The sequence below is a fragment of the Lupinus angustifolius genome, chromosome LG07 (genome assembly GCF_001865875.1).
Source record: "Lupinus angustifolius cultivar Tanjil chromosome LG07, LupAngTanjil_v1.0, whole genome shotgun sequence".
NCBI lineage: Eukaryota > Viridiplantae > Streptophyta > Magnoliopsida > Fabales > Fabaceae > Lupinus > Lupinus angustifolius.
Genome location: NC_032015.1, coordinates 3,746,662 through 3,774,560, shown reverse-complemented (window position 1 = coordinate 3,774,560; position 27,899 = coordinate 3,746,662). Strand labels below are relative to the sequence as shown.

The 27,899-nt window shown below is 31.0% G+C and overlaps 4 protein-coding genes and 1 non-coding gene across 5 annotated transcripts; 4 read left to right on the top strand and 1 right to left on the bottom strand.

Moving 5' to 3' along the window:
• Positions 104-176, top strand: TRNAR-CCU. Its single transcript has one exon. It is a non-coding gene; the product is annotated as a tRNA-Arg (tRNA).
• On the top strand, positions 625-3,324 carry LOC109352479 (ras-related protein RABA1f-like). Its single transcript, XM_019594478.1, has 2 exons — positions 625-1,082; positions 2,630-3,324. The coding sequence occupies exons 1-2, from the start codon at positions 862-864 to the stop codon at positions 3,060-3,062; spliced, it is 654 nt and encodes a 217-aa protein (XP_019450023.1). The 5' UTR covers positions 625-861; the 3' UTR covers positions 3,063-3,324.
• Positions 9,231-14,041, top strand: LOC109351850 (acyl-coenzyme A oxidase 3, peroxisomal). The gene is made up of 13 exons (XM_019593502.1): positions 9,231-9,766; positions 10,303-10,420; positions 10,524-10,631; positions 10,774-10,946; positions 11,034-11,133; positions 11,228-11,302; positions 11,427-11,557; positions 11,954-12,089; positions 12,173-12,292; positions 12,983-13,129; positions 13,213-13,317; positions 13,398-13,499; positions 13,631-14,041. Exons 1-13 carry the CDS (start codon positions 9,300-9,302, stop codon positions 13,877-13,879), a joined length of 2,031 nt encoding a protein of 676 aa, XP_019449047.1. The 5' UTR covers positions 9,231-9,299; the 3' UTR covers positions 13,880-14,041.
• LOC109351848 (berberine bridge enzyme-like 22) lies at positions 16,734-19,322 on the top strand. The gene is made up of 2 exons (XM_019593499.1): positions 16,734-18,501; positions 19,238-19,322. Exon 1 carries the CDS (start codon positions 16,916-16,918, stop codon positions 18,482-18,484), a length of 1,569 nt encoding a protein of 522 aa, XP_019449044.1. The 5' UTR covers positions 16,734-16,915; the 3' UTR covers positions 18,485-18,501; positions 19,238-19,322.
• On the bottom strand, positions 19,264-21,105 carry LOC109351849 (OPA3-like protein). The gene is made up of 3 exons (XM_019593501.1): positions 20,696-21,105; positions 19,691-19,777; positions 19,264-19,430 (listed from the first exon to the last, which is right to left on the bottom strand). The coding sequence occupies exons 1-3, from the start codon at positions 20,960-20,962 to the stop codon at positions 19,281-19,283; spliced, it is 504 nt and encodes a 167-aa protein (XP_019449046.1). The 5' UTR covers positions 20,963-21,105; the 3' UTR covers positions 19,264-19,280.

Here is a 27,899-nt window from a genome sequence, read left to right as displayed (position 1 = left end):
ATATGGAGCAACACTTGTTTGGGGAGGAACAATCACACATCTCAACTTATAAATATATGGTTTTATTATTACAAAAACTAAGTAGTATAAGAACGAATGTGAAGCGCCTGTAGCTCAGTGGATAGAGCGTCTGTTTCCTAAGCAGAAAGTCGTAGGTTCGACCCCTACCTGGCGCGTTTATTATGTTTTTGTTCGACATTTTCAAATCAGCAGTAACTCATATTTGGTTCTTTCAACACTATAAGTAGAAACAGTTACAGTGGTCCATATCAATCCAAATGTTTGTTTATGTAAATTTTATCAACAGCAGATTGAGTTGTAAATCTTTCTTTTCTGTATAAAAATTCTACCTGTAATTCTGTATGTATTATTATATTTGAGTATTTCATCAGACTGAAGTAGTCTCCCACATGTTTGAAAAAAAAACAGCTTTTGTTTTTAAAAATGGTTTTGTCACTTTGTGTGTAGTTTGACATGTTTGTCAAATCCAATAAAATGTTATAAAAGTCATATTCTCTGAGTAATGTATTGCTAAAATGTTTGTTCATAAAATGGATCCCATATACACGTGTAGAGGGTCAATTGTTTTTGTTCGTAAATAAAGAAATACTTGGGAATGGTAAACTAAAAAGGAGCAAAATTGTGTTTTTTTCAATCTGAAGGTACAAACAGAGACTCGTTCAAGCTTTGAATGCCTCTCCCTCCTTCTCCAACAAAACAACACCCTCTTCCAAATGCTGAAAGTTCAAACATTTGAATTAATTTATCAATTTGAACTCCTTAGACGCAATCAAAATAAAAATTAAACCCTACCCATTTCCTTGAATTTCTATCTGAGAAAAAGCCCTCATAATTTTGAAAATGGGTGCTTATAGAGCGGACGATGATTATGATTACTTGTTCAAAGTGGTTCTGATAGGAGACTCAGGCGTTGGAAAGTCGAATCTGTTGTCTCGTTTCACAAAGAATGAATTCAGTTTGGAATCCAAATCAACCATTGGTGTTGAATTCGCCACCCGAAGCATCCACGTTGATGATAAGATCGTCAAGGCACAAATTTGGGACACAGCTGGTCAAGAAAGGTTACTCCTTTTCACCCTTTATCTCATTCAATATTTGATTTCTTTCTTGTTTATGTTTTTCTTTGTCATTGTGCGGTTGATCATTTGGTGATTGGAAATGGTGAAAATTGGTCTATATTCTAGTGGGGTTTGGTTGAATTTTAATGGGTTTTCTATGTTTCCTTCATAGGATTTGATTTTCCAATGGTGTGTGATTCACAATACATAATCCTATTGGTGTCCAGGATTCTTGCCTTTGATCTGGTTGATAAGAACATTTTGATCAGAGTTAATTAGGTTCACCCGTTATTGTGTAACAAGGTTTACTTACAGAAAATCATGTAATAGTGATGTAAAAGATGGTTAACCACAAATTTCATAAACTAACTTTCTTATATACTGTTGTGTCATACTCACAACTAGACCAATTGTCTTGTTAAGGAACTTACTTTTAAATGCCTATAGCTTCTACCCTAATGGTCAGCACTGATATGATACATTTTTTCAGTAAGCATATGATGATTATGTATTTGACTTTCTTTGTTCTAGGATTGAGAATGGCACCCACATTTATTTTGGGGCACGAATGAACTGTGTAGTGCAGTAGCAGCAATGTTGCTATTTCATCATCTTTATGAGGTTTGAATGCATGTATAAATCATAAATGGTTTGATGGATGTTTTCCTTAGAAGCCAGATGCTACTTCTTTGAGTTCTTTCCTTTGTTGGGGTTTCTCCCATGGAAGCTGGTGCTTATTCACAATAGTTTTGTCTGTGTAGTATGTATCTGACCCTACCTGGTGGGAAAATGCTTTGTTGTTATTGGGACATACTGTAGGGTATCTCTCCTTGTATGTAATGGGTGGGTATGACCATTTTTTTTTTCTCTATCCATTATTTTTCCAAAATTTGCGATTTGTTCAGTGTGTCAATTTACGTTTTTGTGATAATAGGTTGGTCTAGAAATAGATCTATTTCTCTTCTTTTTATTTGATGCTCCAGAAATATTCTAGGAGACATAGATGAATTACTCCTTGTGAGTAAATCAACTTCAAAACTGTGAGACTATGGTAAAAGAGAAAAGGTAAAGTTGAGAACACGACTTCTCGAGTTTGACTTGATTTATTTTGTTCACGACTTCATACTTCTGGTATTCATTTGAAATATAACGAGACAGAGATTTTGAATCTGTGACCGGTTAACTCTAAAATATCATTGTCTTAGTTTTATGATCAATACTTAATGAAGTTGACTGTTAGCTCTGCCTCTGAGTATAGTGTAGGCTGGTTGTTTTTATTTTGAAGTGTGATTTAATGTTATTTCTATTTAGTTTTATCTGCTAATAAGATTGATGCACATGTATAGTACACAAAATAAGAAAAGGAATTGAATTTAAAGGAAAAAAATCTTTTCACAATGATCATATACCTAGTGTACGTCTTACGTATAAATTTATAACCCTGCCATGGTTTTTAGTTTGCAACATGATGCTTACTAATTAAAATTAGATGCATTATATGTATCCCAGAATTCTGTATATGACAATCCCATTCTTGTTATTTCTCTCAGATATCGTGCAATCACAAGTGCATATTATCGAGGAGCTGTTGGTGCATTGCTTGTGTATGATGTTACCAGACATGTAACCTTTGAGAATGTCGAGAGATGGTTAAAGGAGCTTCGGGATCACACAGATGCCAACATTGTAATTATGTTTGTTGGAAACAAGGCAGATCTTCGCCACTTACGCGCTGTGTCCACTGATGATGCAAAGGCATTTGCCGAGAGGGAGAACACATTTTTTATGGAGACTTCTGCCCTCGAGTCCTTGAATGTTGACAACGCATTCACTGAAGTTCTCACTCAGATTTATCACGTTGTTAGTAGGAAGACTCTCGAGATCGGTGATGACCCTGCAGCCTTGCCCAAGGGGCAGACAATCAACGTTGGTGGTAGGGACGATGTCTCCTCTGTTAAAAAGGCCGGATGTTGCTCATCATAGTTTGAAAAGGGAAAGGTAAGGCAGTATAATTTTACATCTATCTGTGCATGCTTAAACTAATCCTCAACATATTGGGATCCATGTGAAATGTTATAATGCCTATGTTTTTTTCTTTGGTGTAATTTTGTTCACTTATTTTTGGGAAGTTCATCATTTTTTTGTTCTATAAACATTGTTTGGTTATATGAATGATGTCACGTTGCCCCTTATGTAGAGGAAATTTACTGTTTGTATTGAATGAAAGCAATATACAGTTCTCAGATTGACTGGAAGTTACAACACTCATCACTCTTCCACAAATTTTCCTGTCCAAACATTCTTTTGATGGATACAAAGTATTTATTTTATCTTAAAAGTGTCTTTTTGTATGACTATAACGTGATCAACATGTTCTAAATCATGAGATTTGCTCTAACTTTGACCAGTCTCAAAATCTCGCTTGCCTATCAACATGTGTTGGTCTAGTGATGTAAGGGCTCACTAAATCCTCGAGATAACCAAAATATCAAGAGTTCGATTCCTATAAGTGATACTTGTTTGAGGGACAGTTGTACACCTCGAAAGAGATTAATTACTTACTTAAAGAATGAGGTGATACCATTAGTAGTACCAAAAAACATCTGACTTGCCAATTTTTTTTCTATGAAAAATTAAATCTTGAACCAATCTTATTTCCTTTAGACATATTCTTAGGCTTCAAGAAATGTGTATTTCTTTTTGTCAATCTCCCATTGCGTCTAGAGTTGTTTGAAGTGCAGTTTGGGTCGTTTTTGAGATAAGAGGTCATTCTATTCCAACATAAAAGTTACACATGCTTTAATTTGGGTCCTTTGGACTAAAGTATTAAATTTGATCCAATCTAAAGTATATTTTGGGATTTAGTTTGATTAGAAGACTTAAAAATATATTCTACTCTTAATCATCAATTTTAGGGGGATTTTAGGAATATTTGGAATCAGATCCGAGCTTATCTATTTTGATTTTTTAAAATTAGTTTACAATTTTATTTTAAATTGGTTGGATATGAACACACCATATTCGTATATCAGTTTTTTTATTCATAAAAAAAATAATTATCATAAGTATTTGAATATTACTATTTAGATAGACATTATATTTGCAAAAAGGCCGAAGATAAATAATGTAATTGCAACCTTTCGAATTATCCATTTTCCAAAAATACCTTCTAATTTCTAATTGTAATGCAGTAAAAGCCTTTGAAATATAACTTACATATTACATCTAGAGATATCAAAATGGGTCCGGCCCATGCCTACAAATGCTGCAAAATTTAAGTAGACGTGGGTATATCCACCTTGTCTTAACGAATAAAAATTGTATGCCCTGCCTATTTTAAAACTGGCTAATAGACGTGTAGCCGACTCACGAGCATTGATAAATAATTAAAAAATTAAAGAACTCATAACAATAAAGTAAGAAAAAATTAAATAAAGTAGTTGAAGAGAGTTTTTTTAAAATACATTAATATTTTATATGAAATTGAATAAACTATATTACATCAGAATTTTTTGAGACATTAAAACATCTCATATAATAATTTATTTCAATTTTTCTAATTTTTTTCTCTTGCATCACGCGCGCTAACTGACCTCATTACCCAATAGAAATTACCATATGCAAAATTTATATGTTCCGCCTATAAAGTTTTACGGACTCTATGGGCTGGCCCACAATTATGTCGTTTTGCCATATATAATTAATTACATCTAATATATAGCATTTAGTAAAAATTTATATCAATTATATATGATATGATTTGCTAATCTCACCTCATAAATAGTTTAAACAAATGTATGTTTAGTAAACAAGATTATAGTTACATTTTACTTTCTTTTCTCTATAAAATGCTTTTTCTAAATAAATTTTAGGAGATGAGATTAAGGATAGCAAAAATATCGAACCCGAGTACTTGTAAAAATACGTATAATGAGTACGTGCAAAAATAATTTATGAATAGGAACGTGTACCATAACATATACATATTGGTACCTGCATATTTTTAAATTTATTTTTTATTTAAAAAAATTATTTATATTATAATATTTTATTATTTCATAGTAAATTTTAGTAATTGTACCATAATCAAAATTATCATATATATATATATATATATATATATCTGTATCATTATTTAAGTAATAATTATTTTTATATATTAATTATTTAAAAATTATATAAATATATAATTAAATTAAAATTTTGTTAGGTACTACTATCCCCTACCACACAAGATACTCACTAATAGTATGAATATAAATACTATTAAAGCATTACTTATACTCTTCTAGCACTATTGTCATCCTTAGATGATATGCTCTCTCATACTAGAAAATAAACTCATGGTCCGGGTTACTCACTGGAATTCACGACATTGTTATTTGTTATGAACTTAACTTTATTTCAATTAATATTATACAAAGACTTTGTTTAAGAGTTATAAGGAAAAAAAAGAATGAGACGGATCAATGGGCATTGATAGGGGAAGAAGGGAAAGGAAGACAACTTGTTTCCTTGTTTGGGAGTTGAAAATTAGATGGAAGAGAGATAAAATAATGATAATGCAATAATATTTTTTATTGTCTTTAAAAATATATTTAACAAGGAGAAATAAACAATAATGTAATTATATAATTTTTTGGTACTATCAAAGGTATCCCCTCACACTTTTGAGTAACGAATTAATCTTTTTCGGGGTTGCCCCTCTCAACAAGTGTTGCTCTCTGTAATTGAACCTTCGACCTTGGAGATCCAGTGTGATCTTACACCAATAGATCAATGCCTTGTTAGTTTAATTATATAATTTTAGTAATTGCATTTAGGTATTTTGATATTTTGTCACTAGAAAAACCACAAATTAGATGAACTATGAAAATAGGCACATGTAGAGGTGTTCGCGATCAATTTGGATCGGTTTTTAGGCAAAAAATGATCCAATCCAAATACATAATTAACATGTGATCTGTCCGGTCTGGTCTGTTTATATTATGATGTCTGATCCAATCCTGTCCAAATATTATATGCAGTTTCAGTTCGGTTTAGATCAGTCTTTTTTATAAAATATTGAAATTGCATTTAATTTCAAATTTCATAAAAATAACTAAATATTAAGCATAAAACAACAACAAAAATATTGTTCAACACCATTAAAATGTGTGCAACAATAGTATAAGTAAACAACATCATAGGATAGTAATAAACAATAAGACAATAATAATGAAAGTAGAAAAATGGCAACATTAACAACAAGACATCAATAATAACAAGACAATATAACAACAATATGAGCATTTGCAACGTAATTTTAACACTTAGAGTATTTCACTGATGATTAATAACAATAATACTCTCACAACAATAAAACTGCTAATAAAACACCTAATCAAAATCAACACTTGAATCATCTTCATTTGGTTGTAGGATTGGTTTAAGTTCTAAAAAAGTGTATCAAATATAATCAATATCATTTAGAACATAGCAATATATATATATACATATATATATATATATATATATGTGTGTGTTATATAACATAACAAATAAATAAAGGTACAATTTTGGAGTTAAGACTTAAGATTAAGTTTGGAAGACACTTAAAAGTATTATACACATAAATTTTACATACTAATTTGATCTGGTTTGGATCAAAGAGGTGAAACCGTGAAATCAAAATCCAGACTGGACCAATCGTTCTTTAAAAAATAAGTCCAACACGATCCAAATATATTTGATTTTTGCAATTTTGGATCGGTTTTATTTTTGGACCTGTCTGAATTTGAACACTACTAGGCACATAAAGAGTTTTAGAAACATTTTAAAACCTTCACCTCTATCTATCTCTTTCACCCAACTCCCAAATAAAGAGATAAGTTTTTAAAAATCCTTCATTCTTTATCCCTCCAAAACTAGATTCTCAAACATAGCCTAAACCTCCAAAATTATTTTGATAAGGGATATCGAGAGTGATTAAAGAGCTTTTCAGTTCATTAATTATTTTTACTTAATTACTTATTTAGCCTTTATCACATCAATGTATTGACACATTATTTTTTTATTTACTTTTCGCTAAGTTTTTGCTATTTTATTTTTATAGTAGTAAAGTGACGTGGTCTTTATCCTTTAAGTTATATTCTCTCACGAGTTTTAATCAAATACATCAAGAATCATTTTCTGTTCAATATAACCCTTCTAATTTATATACATATTATAGTAATTGTCCTTGGAGAAGAGGTAAATATAATATTTTAAACAAAAAAGTGATAAATATAATTAAGTTAAACAAAATATGGTATACTGTGTAGAAAAATATATTTAGTACTTCTTCCTTATTTTTGGTATGTTGCAGTATAATATAAGTTTTATTTAAACAATATATTCTTAGAATTATTTATGTATTTTACAACAAACCAAAAATATTAAAGAGACATTGACTCTTATACTATTAGGACAATATATCATGTTTTATTTAACTTAATTACATTCATCACTCTTTTTTATTTTAGAAGATCATATTTATTTCTTGTGCAAAGATAATTAAAGTAATATGTGTATAAATAAAAGTGTTTTGTATAGGTAAAAAAAATTGAATGATTTATAAAATTTCAGTAAAAATAAAAACAATAGAGTTTCAACATAATTTATTCTCAACTAATGTCGCCTTAATACATTATCTTCTATAAGTATTAAAATTATGACATGTGTTATTTTTCTTAGTTTTTAGACTTTTGGTAGAAAAAAAAATCAAATATGAGTACATGACACATGTTACAATTCTAATGATTAAATGAGACAACCCCTATAAGAAGATATAATCAAAGGATTTAAAACATCAAATATCTACTAATATAAACAAATAATTTCACCTCTTCAATATTTTGTGTGTGCCTATTTTCATATAATCCAAATAAGAAAGAATATATTAAAGTTACTTTTTAGCAAATATAAAAAAAATATTATTAATTTTAACAACAACCGATTATCTACGTATTAGTTTATGATCCTAATCTTAATTGTACTCAAGTACTATATTTTACTTCCTTGACAAGGAAATTGATAACAATTATTAATCTTCCATTTCAAGATTAAAAAAAATACTAGTTGCAAGTTGTAACACACGTCTAAGTATATAAATAGCATAAAAATGATGAATTTTCTAAATATTAATGTTTAATTTACAAGCAAACATATATTATTTTAGAATAATATCTATACATTTTCATTACATCTTTCATTACCATTTTAAAGAGTTGAATGATGAGCAAACAATAATTTGTAATATTTATATAGTGTTGACGTAAAATTTATGCACTTAGTATATCATAACAGTTCATTTATATATTTATTTGAAAAAATAGTGAGAAATAAACATAATAGTAAATGATAATAAATAAAACTCATATACTATAAAAAAATATTTTTTTCCTCATTATTTTATTGCAGCACAAGATAATTTATAAATAGATTGTACATAGAGGTGGATATATTTCTTTCTTGGAATGCGTGGTTCATCGTTGGCCGTGTATGAAAGTCATCATCGCAATTATTGACTGAAAATATTAAATCCAGGTGGGAATAAAGAATAGAGGGAGAATACCGTTTTCAATTTTGTGTCCCCAATTATATCCAGCTCACTTATAAATATGAATTTAATATAGTATTTTTATAAAGTAAAATTAAAATAAAATATTATTTTTTATTTGTTAGGAAACTCATTTGTAAGAAACTAGAATTTTAAGCGACAGCCAATCCCGTTCCATAAAGAATAGGAACGTCAGTATTGCAATTATTTTGGTTAGGAAAATGTTAAATCCTGACAATAAGTTATTTTGGTTAACAAACATCTTTCATTGATTGTGTCAAATCTTGTAACATGAAAACATCACATCTGACCACACGTGCAAATAATATTATCGAGATACAGGTTAACTAATATAGATTTTGATAATGAAAAGTTTCAATTCCTAACATATTTATTGGGAATACAATTACATATCACAATTTTTGAAGTAATAAAAAATGTAATATTAATTTAAATTTATTACTCACTAATCCAATTCATTTTTTTATAAAAGAAATACTATTACGGAATATAATAGTTAACGTAAGAGCAACAACCAAAAATCAAGATTTAAATACCCCTCCACGTACCTCAACTTATCATCATCTTTTCCTTTTCCAACACTATCTCTCTTTCTCTCTCTTCGATCATCACTTTCCGGCATGGATCACCACCGCGTTTCACGTCGTACCAAAATTATCACCGACCACCTCCACCCTTCACCTTCCACCACAAACTCCACCCTCTCCCTCACCACATGCCTCAACTACTCCCCTCCCGAACTCTCCAACCCATTCGTCTTCAACGTTCGTGAGATGCGTACCCTAATGGACGGTCATAACCTCGAAGATCGAGATTGGATATTCAATCTCATAATCCAAAGCGATCTCTTCAACCGAAGAGAACAAGGAGGGAGGGTCTTCGTCTCACCAGATTTCAACCAAACCATGGAACAACAGAGAGAGATCACAATGAAGCGAATCGAGTATCTCAAAGATCATGGAGTATTCAAAGGTTGGCTCACTGATGATGGACCTGAAGCTGATTTGAGGAAAATGGCACTTCATGAGGTTATTGGGATGTATGATCATTCCCTCGGTATTAAGATTGGAGTTCATATCTTCTTATGGTATATTTCTATCTCTTCCATTGTTCTTGTGTTTGTTTGGTTAAATAAGGTAGATGGTAATCGCCAATTTTTAATTTTTCACATTTTGTTTTTTTTTTAAATAGTTTATTATTGGATGTGATTATTTATTATCTTTAATTCTTTAGGAGTCTTATTATACTCATTACTCAACTATCTATTTCTTTTGGAGTATAAACTAGTGTTATGGGTAAACTTTAAACGATTGAAAACGGATAAAATAATTATTCTACAAACACTCCAATTCACTGTGGCTAGAGCTCGTTTCTTTGAGCAAAGTCTCTTGAATGTAACAAGTGTTGAAAAAGCTAGAATGGAGTTCGATACGAGTTAATTTTTTAATTCGAATTTGACTCGGTTAAATTTCACGAAATCTACTGAATTGATTTATTTGGATAACTCAAATAATTAATTTATTTATAAAAAAACAACACAGAAGATTATATATATATATATATATATATATAATATTTTAACTCTCTGTTAGTTTCTCTTCTCTTATGTATAATTGATTTCAGGGGTGGGGCTGTAAAGTTTCTGGGAACCAAGCGCCATCATGACAAGTGGCTGAAATCTACTGAAAACTATGAGATGAAGGGTTGTTTTGCTATGACTGAGTTGGGCCATGGAAGTAATGTATGTCAAGACTTCTGAATAAGTTTGGAGTATTAGGCCCATATGTAGTTTATACTGCTTTTGCCTTAGCTTCCAGTAATTCTTTCCAGACTGATTTTCACAGGTCAGAGGAATTGAAACAATCACTACCTATGATTCAAACACAGGAGAATTTGTCATCAATACTCCATGTGAATCAGCTCAGAAGTATTGGATCGGTGGTGCAGCAAATGTAAGGATTCTTTTTTCAGTTTGTGTAACTCTTGATAATTACATTTGAAGCCTACATGTCATAAGAATGTTTTGGTGCTTGCATTTTTCTCCTGCACCAACTTGGTATACGCTAACATTATTTCGGTTATTTTTATATTCAGCATGCAACACACACTATAGTCTTTTCACAGCTCAACATAAATGGAAGCAATCAAGGGGTGCATGCATTTATTGCCCAAATAAGGGATGCAGATGGAAAAATATCTCCAAACGTCCGAATAGCTGATTGTGGTCACAAAATTGGTTTAAACGGAGTCGATAATGGTCGTATCTGGTAACATACACTTTTCAATCAATATTTAACCTGATAAATGAATTTTATTTAAGTGAGTACTGAAAAGTTCTGGACATGTGTGTTCAGGTTTGACAATGTGAGAATACCTAGAGAGAATTTATTAAATTCCGTAGCTGATGTTTCACCAGCTGGTGAATATTTGAGTGCAATAAAAAATCCAGAGCAGGTTATCATTTTCTCTGGTGTTCTTGTGTTATTCTATCTTCAGATCAGAAAGCTTGCTGACACATATATATTTTTATATGACATTGTTGCTCCAGAGATTTGGAGCTTTTCTTGCCCCTTTGACCTCTGGTCGTGTAACTATTGCCACCAATGCTGTTTATATCTCTAAGGTAATGATGCCATTTTTAATTGTCAAATTAATGACCTTTTCTTTTTTCATTTTCCGTGTAATTGAAAAACTCATGCCAAACTTTAACATCTTACATTATAATTCTATTCATTTGCTGTTTTTAGATTAGCATAGCCATTGCTATAAGATATGCATTAACAAGGCGGGCATTTTCTATCACACCAAATGGACCTGAAACTTTACTGCTTGATTACCCAAGTCATCAGCGACGTCTATTACCTTTACTTGCAAAGATGTAAGTCCTCCATTTACAGGCATTTTGGTATCTATTAGCTGAGACCTTGAAATGTTCCAAGCCTTTTAGGTACCTTAAACTCAGGATGCCATTTATTCCTACATAATGTAAGGCCTTTAGTTTTGTTGTTTTCTCTGTTGTTAAAAGTCAAGAATCATATGTACTCCACATTTCCCATATGTCTTCCAGATGAAAACATTTGATTTAAATCTTCATGCAGCATGTGCTTATGAGAATTGAGTCATAAACATCTGTATCGTGGGTCATTTATGTTGTTAATTTTAAGAAACTAATTGGAGATTTAATGAAAGGTCACAGCCACAGTTTAACCATTGACAAATAGATAATGGACCGCGATAGTACTCATTTGTGTTCACTTTTTACTCGTTTATGCAGATATGCATTGAGTTTTGCTGTAATTGAGCTCAAAATGTTGTATGTGAAACGAACACCCGAGTCAAACAAAGCCATTCATATTGTTTCTAGTGCATACAAGGCTATTACGACATGGAATAATATGCGTACTCTTCAGGTTAGTGTTACTATTATACTTGGGTTTGATAGATTATATGCTTTAAACCTCACTAAGGCTCATAATTCTTACACATGAATTAGGAATGTCGGGAAGCCTGTGGAGGACAAGGCCTTAAAACTGAAAATCGTATTGGTCATTTCAAGGGTGAATTTGATGTGCAATTGACATTTGAGGGGGACAACAATGTTTTGATGCAGCAGGTATGTTGGAGTATTCTGTTAATGCAAAATTTTGAACAAGAGTTAAGCATTTTTTTCAATCAAACCAGGAAATAGGATACTTAGCAATAATTACAGCTTGACAGTTAAATTTTAGATTTAGTGAGGGTGAAAGTGTAGTGTTAGATTGTTTAAATTGACATTTTAGTGGGAGTGAAAATGTACTGAACAACGCCTTCAAATTTCATAGCTAAGGTGAAACCTAATATGAACTTGTTGTGGATAAAACCCACTTTGGGCCTTCATCTTAACTTACAATGTAAATGTTTTGGTTGTTTGGTTCCTGAATATAGTATGAGCCTTTTTGGTCAAGCGAGTAGAACTTATATTTTTGTTGCTCATATTGTATTAGAAACAGTTCTTATGCCTTAATAGAGACATGTAAGGAAATATACTCTATCAGTTGAAATGATTCTGTTCTATTATGTTTTTAATTGTCTAGTTAACCATGGTTCTCGAGAACTGATCATTTTCCATTTTTGAAATGGGTGAACCTTGTTATTAGACTTTTAATGCTTGCAGTTTGAGCGAACAAAACAGAAACAGGACCCTGTTTATGTTTTTAAATTATATATATATATTATTTATACACTTGAAGACTTGAACTATCTTGATATTATTCATGTCAAATTTAAGCAATATATCACTCATGGGCTCTACATTTCACTTCAGATCAGCAAGGCACTTCTTTCAGAATATATAGTGCATGAGACAAGAAACAAGCCATTTAAAGGTTTGGGATTAGAACACATGAACCACCCTTTGCCTGTCATCCCATCTCAGCTAACAAGTTCTATTGTCAGGAGCAGTGAATTTCAGGTAATCATTTGATTGTATCTGTTGATATTTGAAATAACAAGCTAGAAGTTTCTCTTTGTTTCTTACCCTCTCATTTTGTACAGATTAATCTGTTCCACCTAAGAGAGCGAGATCTAGTGAGACGCTTTGCTGCAGAGGTTTCACAATATCAAGCTCAGGGAGAAAGCAAAGAATCTGCCTCCATTCAAGTGAGGATTCTACCAGGTTTTGTTAATTATTCTTTCTCTCTTTCCCTTTTCTAACAGTGAGAAAATCTTTTCTCCACCAGAGTTATCAGATTGCTGAGGACTTAGGCAGAGCTTTCTCGGAACGGGCGATACTGAAAACCTTCTTGGAGGCTGAATCAAAAGTATCACCTGGTGCATTGAAGGTAAGTCTTATCATTGTTTGTTGAATTGTTCCTGCTATATATATATATATATTATGTAACTGTTTCTGACTCTGATATAAAGAAGTTATAAGATCATTTATTGATATTTTTTTTTGCATTTGTCTGTGTAGGATGTCTTGGGTCTATTGAGAACGTTGTATGCGTTGGTTTCTGTGGATGAAGATGCTTCCTTTCTTAGATATGGGTATTTGTCAACAGAGAATGCTGCTGCAGTGAGGAAAGAAGTGCCAACACTGTGTGCTGAACTTCGACCACATGCACTTGCCTTGGTCAGTTCCTTTGGTATTCCTGATGCCTTCTTGAGTGCTATAGCATATGACTGGGTTGATTCAAATTCTTGGTCTTCTACTCAACATTAGTATCTGATAATGCAAATTTCTGAAAGTGATTGTGCCAAAAGGTGGTGCATACATACATTATCACACACATTATACTTGTGTCATTTAGTTTTTCATATGGGTAAGAAAACATGAATAATTCTTTTAGTCACACTATATGTAATAGTGGTTGGATATTTAAAATGTGATCTAAACTTATTACGGAATAATAAAATGCAATGAGTTGATCTTATTAAATTACCTGTATACACATACACAATTTGAAGTGAGAGACAGATACACGCATGGATATACCAGTTGGTAGGGAAAATGATTATGGGGATTCTGTTTACTAGAAAAATAATGAGGGGTCATTTAACTACTTTGTTGATTTAGTTAGATTTTAAGGGTCTATTTCCGAGTTGAGTTTTGGAAGAAAAAATAATTGAAAATGGAAGGCGTCAGAGTCATCTCATAGTATATTTTATGGCTCTCAAGCCTTCATTTTCCCTCCGAAACTCAAATCGCAAATAGATCATAAGAGAAAAGGATGGCTGGGTTATATTTGATTATTTAAAAAGATGCATTAATTGAATATATTTTTATATTCCAAAGTGAGTTTTGTTAACGGCCTCAGAAACCAAATAAAAAATCGGAAAAGTGTATTGAAAAAGGAAACATAATTTTTTCTTACTTCATTCAATTATGTAGCACAATTTTCCAATAAATTCATTGAAAAGGATAGATTGAAAAAGGAGCACAACAGAATGACAATTTCCACACTAATGTAGGGAGGACTCAATATCCAAACACTCTTTTATCACTTGGATTATGGCCAAGGGCGGATTACTTACTAAAACCTGAATGAGAAAAGTTGAATACGTTGATTCAAGATGTTAAATGTACACATTCTCATATCACTTTTTTTGGAATGTAAGTATGCAACAATACAAGGTAATTCAGTAGGTGAGAAACAAGAAACAAGGTAAGTATATAAAAAAATAGTTTAAAATTTGGGCACCGACACGAAAAATGATGTAATATATAAAGATTGCAAAATATTATATATTGTTTCTTATGTTTTATTTCACTGCTGAAATATTGCAATATTCATATTATCATAATTGATATTACATAGATGTTCAGTGTGACACTAAGATTTAAAATACAAAATATAATATTTATTTTGCATAAATCAGACATGCAATTGATTGATAAAATATTATATTTTTGGAAAATTGTTACTTTGTACTTGAGTGATGAGAACATGAATTAATTTTGTCATACTTGGTCCATCAAATTTTTTATTGTAGTTCGTTAGTGCTTGTAGGCTGCCTACTACCCAACCCGTGCGTGCGGACAGGCACCATGAGAATGACCCAAATTGCTAATGATATTTGTATGTATTGCTCCATTTATATGATTGTTTATTATGATAAATGCATTTGTATATTTATATGCAAATTATATATTGTTTAATTTGAATGATTGTATATAAATTTGTATATTCTTTTTTAGATTTGTTTAGGACGGTCTGCAAGCCCACCATCTCTATGTTTAGAGTAAATAGAATATAATATTTCAAGCCTTATTTTAAAACGGGTAGGCACATATCTGCTCTAATTTAAGCAAACATTGGTTGGCATAAGCATGACTGATCTAATTGCAAATACTACTTATATTTGCCTTAAAATAATGAAGAAAACATGAAGTATGTTAAATAATATTATCACAATACTTTTTATAGGATCTTTTTGGTTCTCTTACATGAGTGCACTATTTCTTCAAGGGAAATTTAAAAAGTTGCAATAGAAAATAGTGTTTGGGAGATCCAAATTATCCAGGGAACATCTAACTCGTGGGTAAAAATCACGAGGTCGGTAATAAGAAGAAAAAAACCGTTTGATATTTATAATAAAGAAAACGAAAAAACATAATAATGTAGTCAAATTAGATGAGTGCTCTAAATATCTCACGTTAGGTCCATATCAAAGTCAATTTTCATTGAGTGGTTGACTCAGCCTCCACTCATCCTCATGCACCACGTTTAGAATTTAAGAAAATTCCACAATGGAAATGTAAAACTAAGGTCGGCTTATGAAGCAGCAGCAATATTTATCGCTTTAACCTCAATAAATGCTGACCAAAAAACTTAACAATTTATGGATTTATAGTATATATTTGAAGTCTATGTCACGTAGTCTTGCTCATTCTTCCTAATATGATTTAAATATAGGTTATCAATGTCATGTGAATAAGACACGCTGAGAAATTTCACGTTCTCATAAAAAGAGTTGTATTGGTAAATAATTGGATGTTATGTGTGACTATTTAATAAGTGTGTTTTAATTACTTTTTATTCAAATTGGTTTTGAAATTATAAATGAGAATGAGAATATGGTTTTGTTTGAAACTGAAGTACATTAGCCTTTAGATAATGAAGAATGATGAAAATTTTGAACTCTATTCAATAATACTCTCAGGTCCTTTTCATAAGATTTTTCTACAATCATTAAATATTATTCAATAATTATTTTAAGTAATTTACTAAAATTATCAAAACTATTATTTATTAAGGAAACTAAATAGTTTTCTATTTTTAGTTAACTGTTTCAGTAAATTAGGAAACTAAATCATTTTCTCATTTAAGTTAACTGTTTGAGTAAATAAGAATATTTAATATTATATTTATTTATTTTATAAGGAAATGTATAAGAATCCTCTAATTTGTTTGGGTATTATATATAAGAGTTTAATATCTATGCGCGTATAAGTATATTAAACATGAATAATGACTGATATACTTACGGTATATAAAACTCATAATTGTATTATTATTATTTTTTCCTTATCAAACATGAACGTGGATGATACGCTAATAGTTTTTAGTGAGGAATGTATACGAGAATAAGTCTCAAAGTGGCAACACGGAAAATAACAGATTCTGTTTTTAGATTGACAGCTGAAACTGCAACCCCGGTATGACTTTGACCTTTTACAAGTGTAGAAGTACTCAATTTATTTGTGTATAAAAGTAGCATAACTCCATCAGCTAAAGGCATAGAAGAAAACACAGAGATGAGTTATCATTGGGTATTTCTAATTCTGCTTCTTTCAATCTCATATTCAGCTTCTACTTTAGTTGACAAGAGTTTTAAAGAGTGCATGTTAACCCGAGTTGTTGGTAGCAATTCTACATCTATTGAAAGAATAGTACTCACGCCATCTTCCTCACAGTATAAACAAGCCTTGGACTTATTAATACAAAACCCAAGATGGCTGAATTCTTCAAGGAAGCCTTCTCTTATAATAACACCTAACCATGAGCCTGAAATTCTAGCAGCCATTGCATGCAGCAGCAAACTTGGGCTGCAAATCAGAGTCAGAAGTGGTGGTCATGATTATGAAGGCCTTTCTTATCTTGGTAACACTACATTTGTCATGCTTGACCTCATCAATGTACGTTCCGTTGCAATCAATCTTACCGAGGAAACAGCTTGGGTTCAGGCTGGTACAACATTAGGTGAACTTTACTACAGAATTTCACAAGTAAGCAACGTTCATGGGTTCCCTGCAGGACTTTGTCCTGGTATAGGGCTAGGTGGACACATAAGTGGAGGAGGGTTTGGTACAATGTTGAGAAAATATGGAATAGCAGCAGACCATGTTCTTGATGCTCGCCTGATCGATAAATATGGTACGGTTTGTGACAGAAAAACAATGGGAGAAGATCTCTTCTGGGCCATTAGAGGAGGTAGTGCAACTAGTTTTGGAGTCATTCTGGAATGGAAGATTAGGTTGGTGAAAGTTCCAGCAATTGTTACTGCCTTCACCATTCAAAGAACACTGGAGGAAGGAGCCACAAAGCTCATTCACAGGTGGCAACAGATAGCAGATAAACTGCATCCAGATCTTTTCATCAGAGTAGTTGCTCAAAATAGTGGTGCCAATTCAAAGACAGTCACAGCAATCTTCAACTCTTTCTTCCTTGGTGGAATAGACAGGTTAATCCCGATAATGAACGTGAGCTTCCCAGAACTGGGGCTTCAGGCTAAAGACTGCATTGAAATGAGCTGGATTCAGTCTGTACTTCATTTTGGTGGTCACAATAAAGAGGACCCTCCTGAAGTCTTACTCCAGAGAACTAAATCCAATAGCCTTTTCAAGGCCAAGTCTGACTTTGTAAAGGTACCTATACCAGAAAATGGGCTAGAAGGGATTTGGAAAATGCTTCTCAGTGGAGATACATTAGCACTAATGATAATGGATCCCTTTGGTGGTAGGATGAATGAAATTTCAGAACTTGACATTCCTTTTCCTCACAGAAAAGGAAACTTGTACAACATACAATACATGGTCATATGGGAAGAGAATAGCATTGAAGTATCCAACAAGCATGTCAAGTGGATGAGAATGCTTTATGAATACATGACTCCGTATGTTTCAAAATCTCCACGAGCTGCCTATTTGAACTATAGGGATCTTGATTTGGGTACCAACAAGCTTGATAACACAAGCTACACAGAAGCAAGTGTTTGGGGCGAGAAGTACTTTAAGGGAAACTTCAGGAGATTGGCAGAAATTAAAACAAAGTCTGATCCAGTAAACTTTTTCAGGAGTGAACAGAGTATTCCTCTCCTGAAATGAAATCCTTTCCTTCTTCACCGCAAGGGCATGACAATATTGGGAGCACCAAGGAAATGTTATAGATTTATGTTTTTGTTATGAGGCCAAGCAAAATAGCGTCAACCATGTCAATCGTATGCTTTTGCTTTATGTTTTTGTAATAAAACCCTTTATCCATGATGAATTGTCTCATTTTTTGTGTATTAAATACTTGCAAAGTTTTCCTAAGTTTACCTAGTTGTAAATGTGTAATTATTAAGATCTAACTTATACAAATTACCAAATAGTAAATGAACACAATTTTGCAACTTAAACTGCTATTTCTAAAGAACCTAACAAATTCTTTTCAATATTCAACTTAGCGTTCTATTTGTATGAAGGTTGGGGTTCAAAGACTCGACTTCAATCTAAGTACTCCGATATAATTGGCTCTTTTAGGTGATCATTTGTCCAAACAATCATCAAGATAATCATTCGAATAGCAAGTTTATGAGGAAGGGACTTTACAATATCACGAGGGACTAAAGTTGAGACCAACTTATTATACCTTGTAAGCTAAATCATGGAGTCCAAAGGCAAAAGTTCAGCAGAAGGAAGAAGAAAGGAAACATAAGATGTATTTTGCATTTGCAAAGGAATCAATATTGAATGTAATACTTACCAAAATGGGTCTATAACAATTGAAAAAAATTATTCACAAAATTAGAAAATTCATTACAACTTATTATGCTTGCCTATATGGTTCTGTAATGAATGAATTTAAATAACACTTACAAAATCGGGGCACAGAACTTAACATTTGCAACAATCAATTGGATTATGACTTTATGTCTTTGCTGGCATGATTTTGCCTGAAGTTAATAATGCCGGAAAGTCCTCGTAATCTAGCAAGTTGTTCCAGCTCCTCAAGCTTTTGTATAAGAAGTTGAACTTCTGCAGCCAACTCTTCATTCCTTATCTTTATGGCCTGCAAAGTAACAAAAGAAGTGAGCACATCCTTGAGATTTGAAATATTTTTGGACCAGGCAACTGCTCCCTTCCCTGTTAATCAATGGGAAAAAAATATTTATCAATTTAAAACCTCCATCAGTCATAGCATTCAGAGAAAATACACGAACACATAACAAGAGGACCAAATTTTACTCTGGTTCCATGAAAATGAAATCCCCCCATATTCTAACCTCAGAACAGATAATCCAAAACTGACAGAAAGGCTTAAAAGAAAACCTGTATCTCCTGCCTACGTTGTTCTTCCTTTCTCGCTTCTGATCTAGAACTTCTTTGCACCTCAAAGACAATAGCAGCTCCTGCAACCTTAATAGAAGTAAACTAAATTTAGAATATGCAAACCTCTTGTCAGTTATTAGAAAGAGCATTGGATGAAGGCAGAAATGTTGATAGGTGGCACAAATAGAACAAAATATATCTTAAAATGCTATTAATCTTGTAAGGAAGAACTGGACATAAAATGACTTTAAACATGTCAGCTAAATTACAGGAAGCACTCCTTATAAATATTAACAACAAAATAACAGAAAATGTAAGATAGGATAAACAGGCAGTGAAGTTCACATCTTTCATCAAACCATGATTTTCATATGCTAGATATAAGTCCTAAAAGTACCATCCAAGCAGATGATTCCCAAGTGCTTAGATTATATTAAACCTATACATTTTTTCGAAAACTTCCACAAATTTGATTGACAGAAAACATTTTTACCCCCTAAAATTATACAACTTAATTCTTATTCTGCGGTTTCCCTCTTTTCTTCCTTATCGGAAGACAGCAAAGGCCATTTAGGTCCCAACTATACCACAGTTACATGATTCTCTAATTTACCCTACTTAACCTACAAAATAACTAATTGCATATCCATAAGACCGTAACTATACTGTGTATTCAGTATTCACTAACTAAGATCTTTTTTAAAATTCTTTAATCAATGTTCAAGGGCACACAATAGAAAACTGCTCTTTAATTGGCCCCCTAAATAAAGTATTATTACATAGCCTATCCACAACTTACTTAAATGTTGAAGGGATTCTTGACATGTACTGTAGCATCAGAACAATAATGAGTAACTAAACATGAAACTAAGTAAGACAATGAAGACTGTTGAATGATAGAATGAAAACAACAGAGTAAAAAACACAAACATGTAGATGGCATTATAATAAATGATAACACAAAAACAGAGTAGAAAAGAGAGAGTATATATATATAATAGTTACAGTGAAAACGAAAAGCTCGCCAATAAGATCAGCAGCAGCTTGAACAGCTTTCTCCTCATTGAGGGGTCGAATAGCAACATCAGTAGAGTGACCATAAATGCGTCTCTGAATTGTGGTCGAAAATCTGTGATTAGCCTGAGCAATAGTTGTAATCAAATGACGAAACTTCGGGTGGATTCCAGCTTCTTTCTTCAGCCTGTTAGCGATGGGTTTGCACACTGTTCTCAGAAACATCGTTCCTAGCTTCACTACTGGTAGCACTACCATCTTCTTTATTCCAGATTCCTATATTTCTGTTTAGTTCGGAACAAAAACATTCAGAAGTGAGAACTATTAACTATGGAATGAAATGAAGTAATAATGGTTTTGTGTGTGCGATCTATAAGCATATATTCATGTCTTTCTTGCTCAACAAGTTTATCTTGCTTCGGTTACGCGTGCCATGAACGGTTTTTGTCTTCTAAAGGTTCTATTTTAAATTTTTTAATATAAATTAGTTGAATTTAAAATATAGATGGTCAAGAATCTTCGAGATATTAAAAGAAAGTTCTTTTGTGTTTGACAAGCTTCTTTTTTTCTTTTGGTTTGTTCATCAAGTTCTTTTAGAATAATGCTAGTAACTTCTTTGATTTTAAAATTATTAGAATCTCATTTAATTTTCAATTATTTGTTATATTAGTTGGAATTGGAAATATGTTGAATAATTAGATTATAAAAGTTTGAATTGTAAAAAGGGAAGTGTAATAATGCAAGAAGCTCCTCAGCTATTGGAGATCGGAGAAAAAAGATGCAAATGAAGATATCGTTTATAAGATAGCTATGCCGAACTCAATAACAATAAATTATAAGAAAAAATCTTGACATTTCAAAAAAAAGTTGATTAAAGTTTGGTTCACTCCATTTGCATACCCTGTAAAGATGAATCCAAGTCTGGCTGAGGTAATGGTATACATTTGAGTTACATTTGTTGCTTGCTTTTTTTTTTATGTGAAAAGCAAACGAAGGTTTTAGTTCTTGTTTTTTTTAAACTTCTTTAACAATGCATTTAATAGTGGAAACTGGAAAGGTTGTTTCCCAAATATCTGATGATAAACCTGTTGACCCGAGAATCATTTATGAGGAAAAGTGTTTTAAATTATAGTTGTGATCACGATTGCAAGATATTGTGATTTCGGTGTTGTGACGTGAATGTGTAGTTATTGTGGTGTAAATTATTTTGTGATTAAGAAATATTTTTGAATTCGGTGCGACATAATGTAGTCTGATATGGTCCAAATATATTGCACTCAATGCTTACATCATTGTGATTCATAGTCACATTGTAACTGAGGTGTAATACAATTAAGGCGGTCATCATAATCACAATATTGCGGGCCTATTAGGTGATGCTCTCTGTAAATCACTCGGGTTTTATGAGACTATTATTTCTGAGGTTTGTTAGACCTATTTATGTATCAGTTTCTTTCACATTTTTTTGGGGAAGGAAAAAGCAAACAGTCTTTTTGGCTAAGTTAGTGATGCTAACTTTATCTTGGTTGTTCTGCAAGCCTGTTGAGTTTTCTTTGAAGATGTTAAAGTATATTAGACAGATCTTTCTTGACCTGCTTATCACCATTTATAATATGATTCAACAACAGTATTTATATGCTTTAATCTAGAGTAATATATTACTGTAGCTCAGTTGGAATGACTGATTTGTTTCTTTGAACTTAGTCTGTTTCTTGGTCTATAAGATTGATTGCAATAGATATGAATTTTCTGTTGCCTTTTTACTGCTACTGCTTATTTTAATAAAAACATGTTCTTTTTACATGAAATGCCTTATGTCCAGAACAGAAAATTCATTGACATTAGAGTTTGTTTCCTTTGTGCCTGGTTTAAGTTGTTTAGAGGAAGATTGGTAAGTGTTTCCCGTTATAGTTTACTTACATCTGTATCATACATTTAGTTTTCAAGGTAAATGCATATTGACATAACAGAACATTTGCTTTGACATTTAATGATACTAACATAGTAGCGATCAAACTCCATTGAATGCTCTTTCTTTAGATGCTATTAGTATTTTGATTATTTGGTTCTTGATATTGGAAATTGCCACCAACAAATTTATTAAATTGATATAAGTGCAGGTAATGTTGCCTCTTCATATGTACCGAAATGTAGACAAAATCTGTTTTCAGGATAGTGAATTTTCCAAGTGAGTTGGTATAAGGAAAAAGTCTCACATATAGAGATAAATGAATTGAAGAGCATCTAAATGGATGAACTCATAGACCCAATATTTTAAAGTTTTGGGTCAAGATGTGGTGTTCAAGTCCAATTATATACTTCTTCAAAATAATCCATAGATGAAGATCTCTAACAATTTTTTTGCTTAGAAAGTTCAAATGTTTGCAGAAGAAATGAACATATTGACAACAATGTTTCTTAGATTTTGACCATCAAAAGATTCATATTTGATGAGTCATTTTGCATGCTAGATTGATCCAATGTGCTAGCTTTGATGGGCCTTTCTTTGATAAGCATACAATATTCATTCATGGAAACTTGAACAAAATTCTGCTCTTTAAGAGAATTGAATGATTCTCAGACTTATAAAGTCCATTTAACTAAACGAGGTGTACTCTCCAATCTCATGTTACAAAATATCTTATTACCACCTTTCTAATTAGTTACATTAAATAACAATGGAGTTAATAACAGTGATTGTAAGTAATGCATTGAGTTAGTATTAAAAATATATATGATCCTCAAGGGAGGAACCAAATCAACCTGCTGAAGTTATTCATGATGCTCCCAGAAATATGGTAATAGTTCTCTTGTGTTTTAATTTCTAAGAATTAACAAACATTTTAGATTCCAGAAATTGATAAATAGTGCCTAACTGATTGTTAATTAATCTGTTTCCTATATAAATTTGATGAAACATGTTGCAGCAGTGTTTGATTTTAAATTTAAGCTTACAAGGTTGCTCCATTCCTAATATAACTAGGACCATAGATATATATATTAGTGTATTAACTAAAAATACAAGGTGTTTTTGTCTTTACAAGGTTGCTCCTTTCATGGAATTATTGATTTTGGTCTTTACTGTCACTCAGTTTATGTGTGTGTTTGTCAAGGTCATACATATATATATTAGGAGTGTAATATTAATCAAATAACAATGTAAAGAATTATGCATAATCAGAGTATCATTCATCCTTTATTTGGATTACTTTTTGTGAAAAGTCAAACATAATTGAAGATGAATAATAGATAATGAAGTGACAGTGTAAAAAACTTTTACACTGTTAGTGCATTAATCTTTTTTCTCATATAATTAGTGTATTTACTCAAAATACAAAATCAATTATGCTAAGCAAGTGACAGTAAAGACATCCGTGTTTAAAGACATCCATAAACAATAATTCAACATGTACATTATCATGTTATGCACCGTTATTTTATATAAGGTAAGAAACTTTAATGCTAATATCACACTGAGAAAAAAAGTCTCATGACTAATATCACACTGAGAAAAAAAGTCTCATGACTAATATCACTTGGCCTTCTTGTTATGAGTTGATACAGAAGTTTCCATTTTTATTATTAAGATTCTGATTAATTTTTTATTCATTTGGAATCTAAATATAAAATTTATTTATGAGTTTACTAGATCGAAAATTTAAAAATTTTGATGTTCAAAAATTAATATAGATCCCATGTCACATTTAGTCAAAATTTATGATACATGTATAGGATGTACTCAATGTGTGTCAGTTTATCCCATAGATGTATTAGAAATTATCCATTCGGATGGAGAAAAAATGAATTTTAAAAGATATATATTGAACGTGCCTAAGTGGATTGACTAATATTTACTTAAAATAAAAAAATGAATTTTAAGAGATATTTATTGAACATGTCTAAGTCGATTGGCTGATATATAATTGAAAGAAAAAATGAATTTTAAAAGATATATATTGAACTGCCTAAGTCGATTGACTGATATCTACTCAAAAGAATAAATAAATTTTAAAATATATATATATTGAATGTGACTAAGTTGATTGACTAATATCTACTTGAAATAAAAAATAAATTTTAAAAGATATATATTAAACATGCCTAATTCAATTGACTAATATCTACTTGAAAGAAAAAATGAATTTTAAAAAATATATATTAAACATGCCTAATTCAATTGAGTAATATCTACTTGAAAGAAAAAATGAATTTTAAAAGATATATATTAAACATGCCTAATTTAATTGACTAATATCTACCTGAAAGAAAAAATAAATTTTAACAGATATATATTAAAACATGCCTAATTCAATTGACTAATATCTACTTAAAGAAAAAATGAATTTTAAAAAATATATATTAAACATGCCTTAGAAACGCTTTAAACTATACATGATTATATTTTGGCTAGTGGAGTTAATGGGACAAGACCAGCGGTGACTAGGAATGACAACGAGACGGGTCGGGGTCAGGTTTGCACATACCCAAACTCGAAATTCAAAACACGAACACAAATTCAACGGGGTTGAAAATAAAAATACCATCTCCGAACCCGAAATAAACCCGAAAATGATAAAGTATTAAGGAAAATATGATATTATTTTCGTGTAATTTTTCTCGAACATTTCTATTTTCTCTTGTATGATTTTATTTCTTTTATGTTTGAAGATCCAATAATATGTAAAGTAAAATTAGAAATTAAAAACAATTGACAAATGATAGAAATTTCAATTTTAAATTGAATTACCTTACTTCTGAGCGAGTTCAGGTTAGGGTATTTGCTATACCAAACCCGAACCTGAAATTTAAACCAGGGTAAAACCCGAACCCAAACACAATCACATTGGGTTTTCCCATTAAACTCGGGTTCGGTTCGGGCGGGTACCCACAAGTTCGGTTTTTATTGTCATCCCTAGCCGTGACCACATATCTAAAATATTTGCTACTTTATAAAATAAAATAAAAATAAATGTATCAATAATGTAAGACTTTTTATAATATTAGTGCATTATCTATTATTTATATTCAATCATTGTTGATTTTTAAATAAAAGTAGTATAAATAAATAATATATGATATATCAATATGTATAAATATTTATACTGACAATATATAAATATTACACTCTAACTAAAAACAATTTTTCTATAAAAACATACAATTAGAAATGAAATCATACACCCGTGCAATGCTTATACCTAAAAAGTGATGTAGGATAATATTGTTCTTTTATATTTTATAATGAAACAGATTATTTTAATATTATTTTTTGTCGTTAATTTGGTTATTTTAATATTATCTTTTGTCATTCTACTTTCCATATTTCCTATCAATCGATCACGATACAACTGGATTTGTTCAAAAAGTAAATCTCAGTGAAATAGACACACACACTTTTATTTTATTTAATTATTTTAATAACGGTAAGTTGATGAATAAAAAACGTTAGTTTTACATCAAAATAAATAAACACTATCCACCTTCTCATCATAAGGGTATAAGAAATTTAGGCACATGTCCAATGGCGGATCTTGACCACAATTTTAGAGGGGGCACGATTATAATTTATACATAAATAATGGATAGAATCGGGTTAGAAAATATATAAATTTTAAATATAAAAATAACGTATTTTCTTATGTTTAAATTTCCAAGAAACATAATAGAAAATTTAACATAATAAATCTATGACGAAATTCCAAATATTCTTAAGCACTTAATTCTTATAAATATTATATGTATTTTCAACTCAGAAGAATACAAATTTGAGTCTAAAGTTTCAAATAGAAAATCAAAATATTGTATGATTGAGATTGATACAAATATTTTTTAAAGAAAACTATAAATTATAAAGAAAAAAAATAGAAAGAGAGAGAAAACAAAATTAAGACTAACATATATAGAGAATGGAATAACCCCATTAAAATTAATCAATTAAAAAATAATTCGCTAACAAAGAATGACAACACCAATGAATAAAATTTGATGCAAGAAACAAATAAATCATAAGTAATCATGTCATGAATTCATAGACATATGATAATGTGTCGGTGAAAAAAGCAATTAAAGAAAACTGACTTATAAAGAGTAAATATGACATTTTAAAGTAAAAGTTAAATGTATTAAGTTGAAGAGTCATTAGAAGTTATACAAGAGATACAGGGAATATGACATGTGATACTCAAGAGAGTGAAGCTTCATAGAGGTTGAGAGTTTTGGAGAGAATATTGGATTTTTTAGAAGTATTGTTCTTGGAGAAAAAATGTATGAACTAGCGGTATATGAATTTTATAGCTTGTTATTTCATCATCCACCATTTATATCTAATTTTCATTAACTCTTTAACAAAATAATCTAAATAAATGGTAAATGATATAGTGATTATGTGTAAATCTTTATACTCATAATGCATTTATATTATACTCTTGTTCTTGAGTTTTTTGTTGAATTTTGAAATATATCAAAAAAAAAATCCTATGATAATTATTAGAAAAATTTGAGAGGGGCAACTACCCCTAGGGGTGGCAAAATGGGCTTGGCCTGACAGGCCAGCCGGTTCGGATAGGTGTTTTTAGCAAGCCGGGCTGGGGTTTTAGCCCAAAAGCCGGTATTCAACCTGTTTCGGAAGCCCGTTTTTTAGACGGGCCATGGAGGGCCGGGCTGGCCCGGCGGGCCAACATTAAAATTAAAGTTCATTTGTCTATCATATTGCTCATTGCAATTAAGATTAAATTTTTACAATTTTAACTTATGTTTGAATCCTTAAACATATAATTATTCTTTTTCTTTGTAAAATGAACATTTAATATCTCATTATGTAATTATCTATTATCTTCACTCTTAGCCAATTATTGTGCTTGTTATGAGAATGTGAAATTTCATTGACAATTAGGAGTGTTTGAATCAAGTTTAAACATTTAATTAAATGAAATAGAAAATTGGAAACTCAAATAGAACTACTGATTTTGATTCCTTTTGAAAAATTAATTGAATTCGACTGAGTTTCAATTTATATTTTTAATGTAGTCGAATTCAAATTAAATTGAGTAATATATATATATATATATATATATATATATATATATATATTATTGTGGTTGATTTATAATATAATAGTTTTGATTCTTATACATTTTTAAAACTTAGGAGTTATAAACTCTATTATGAACTAGGAGTCTAAAAGTTTAAGACTATG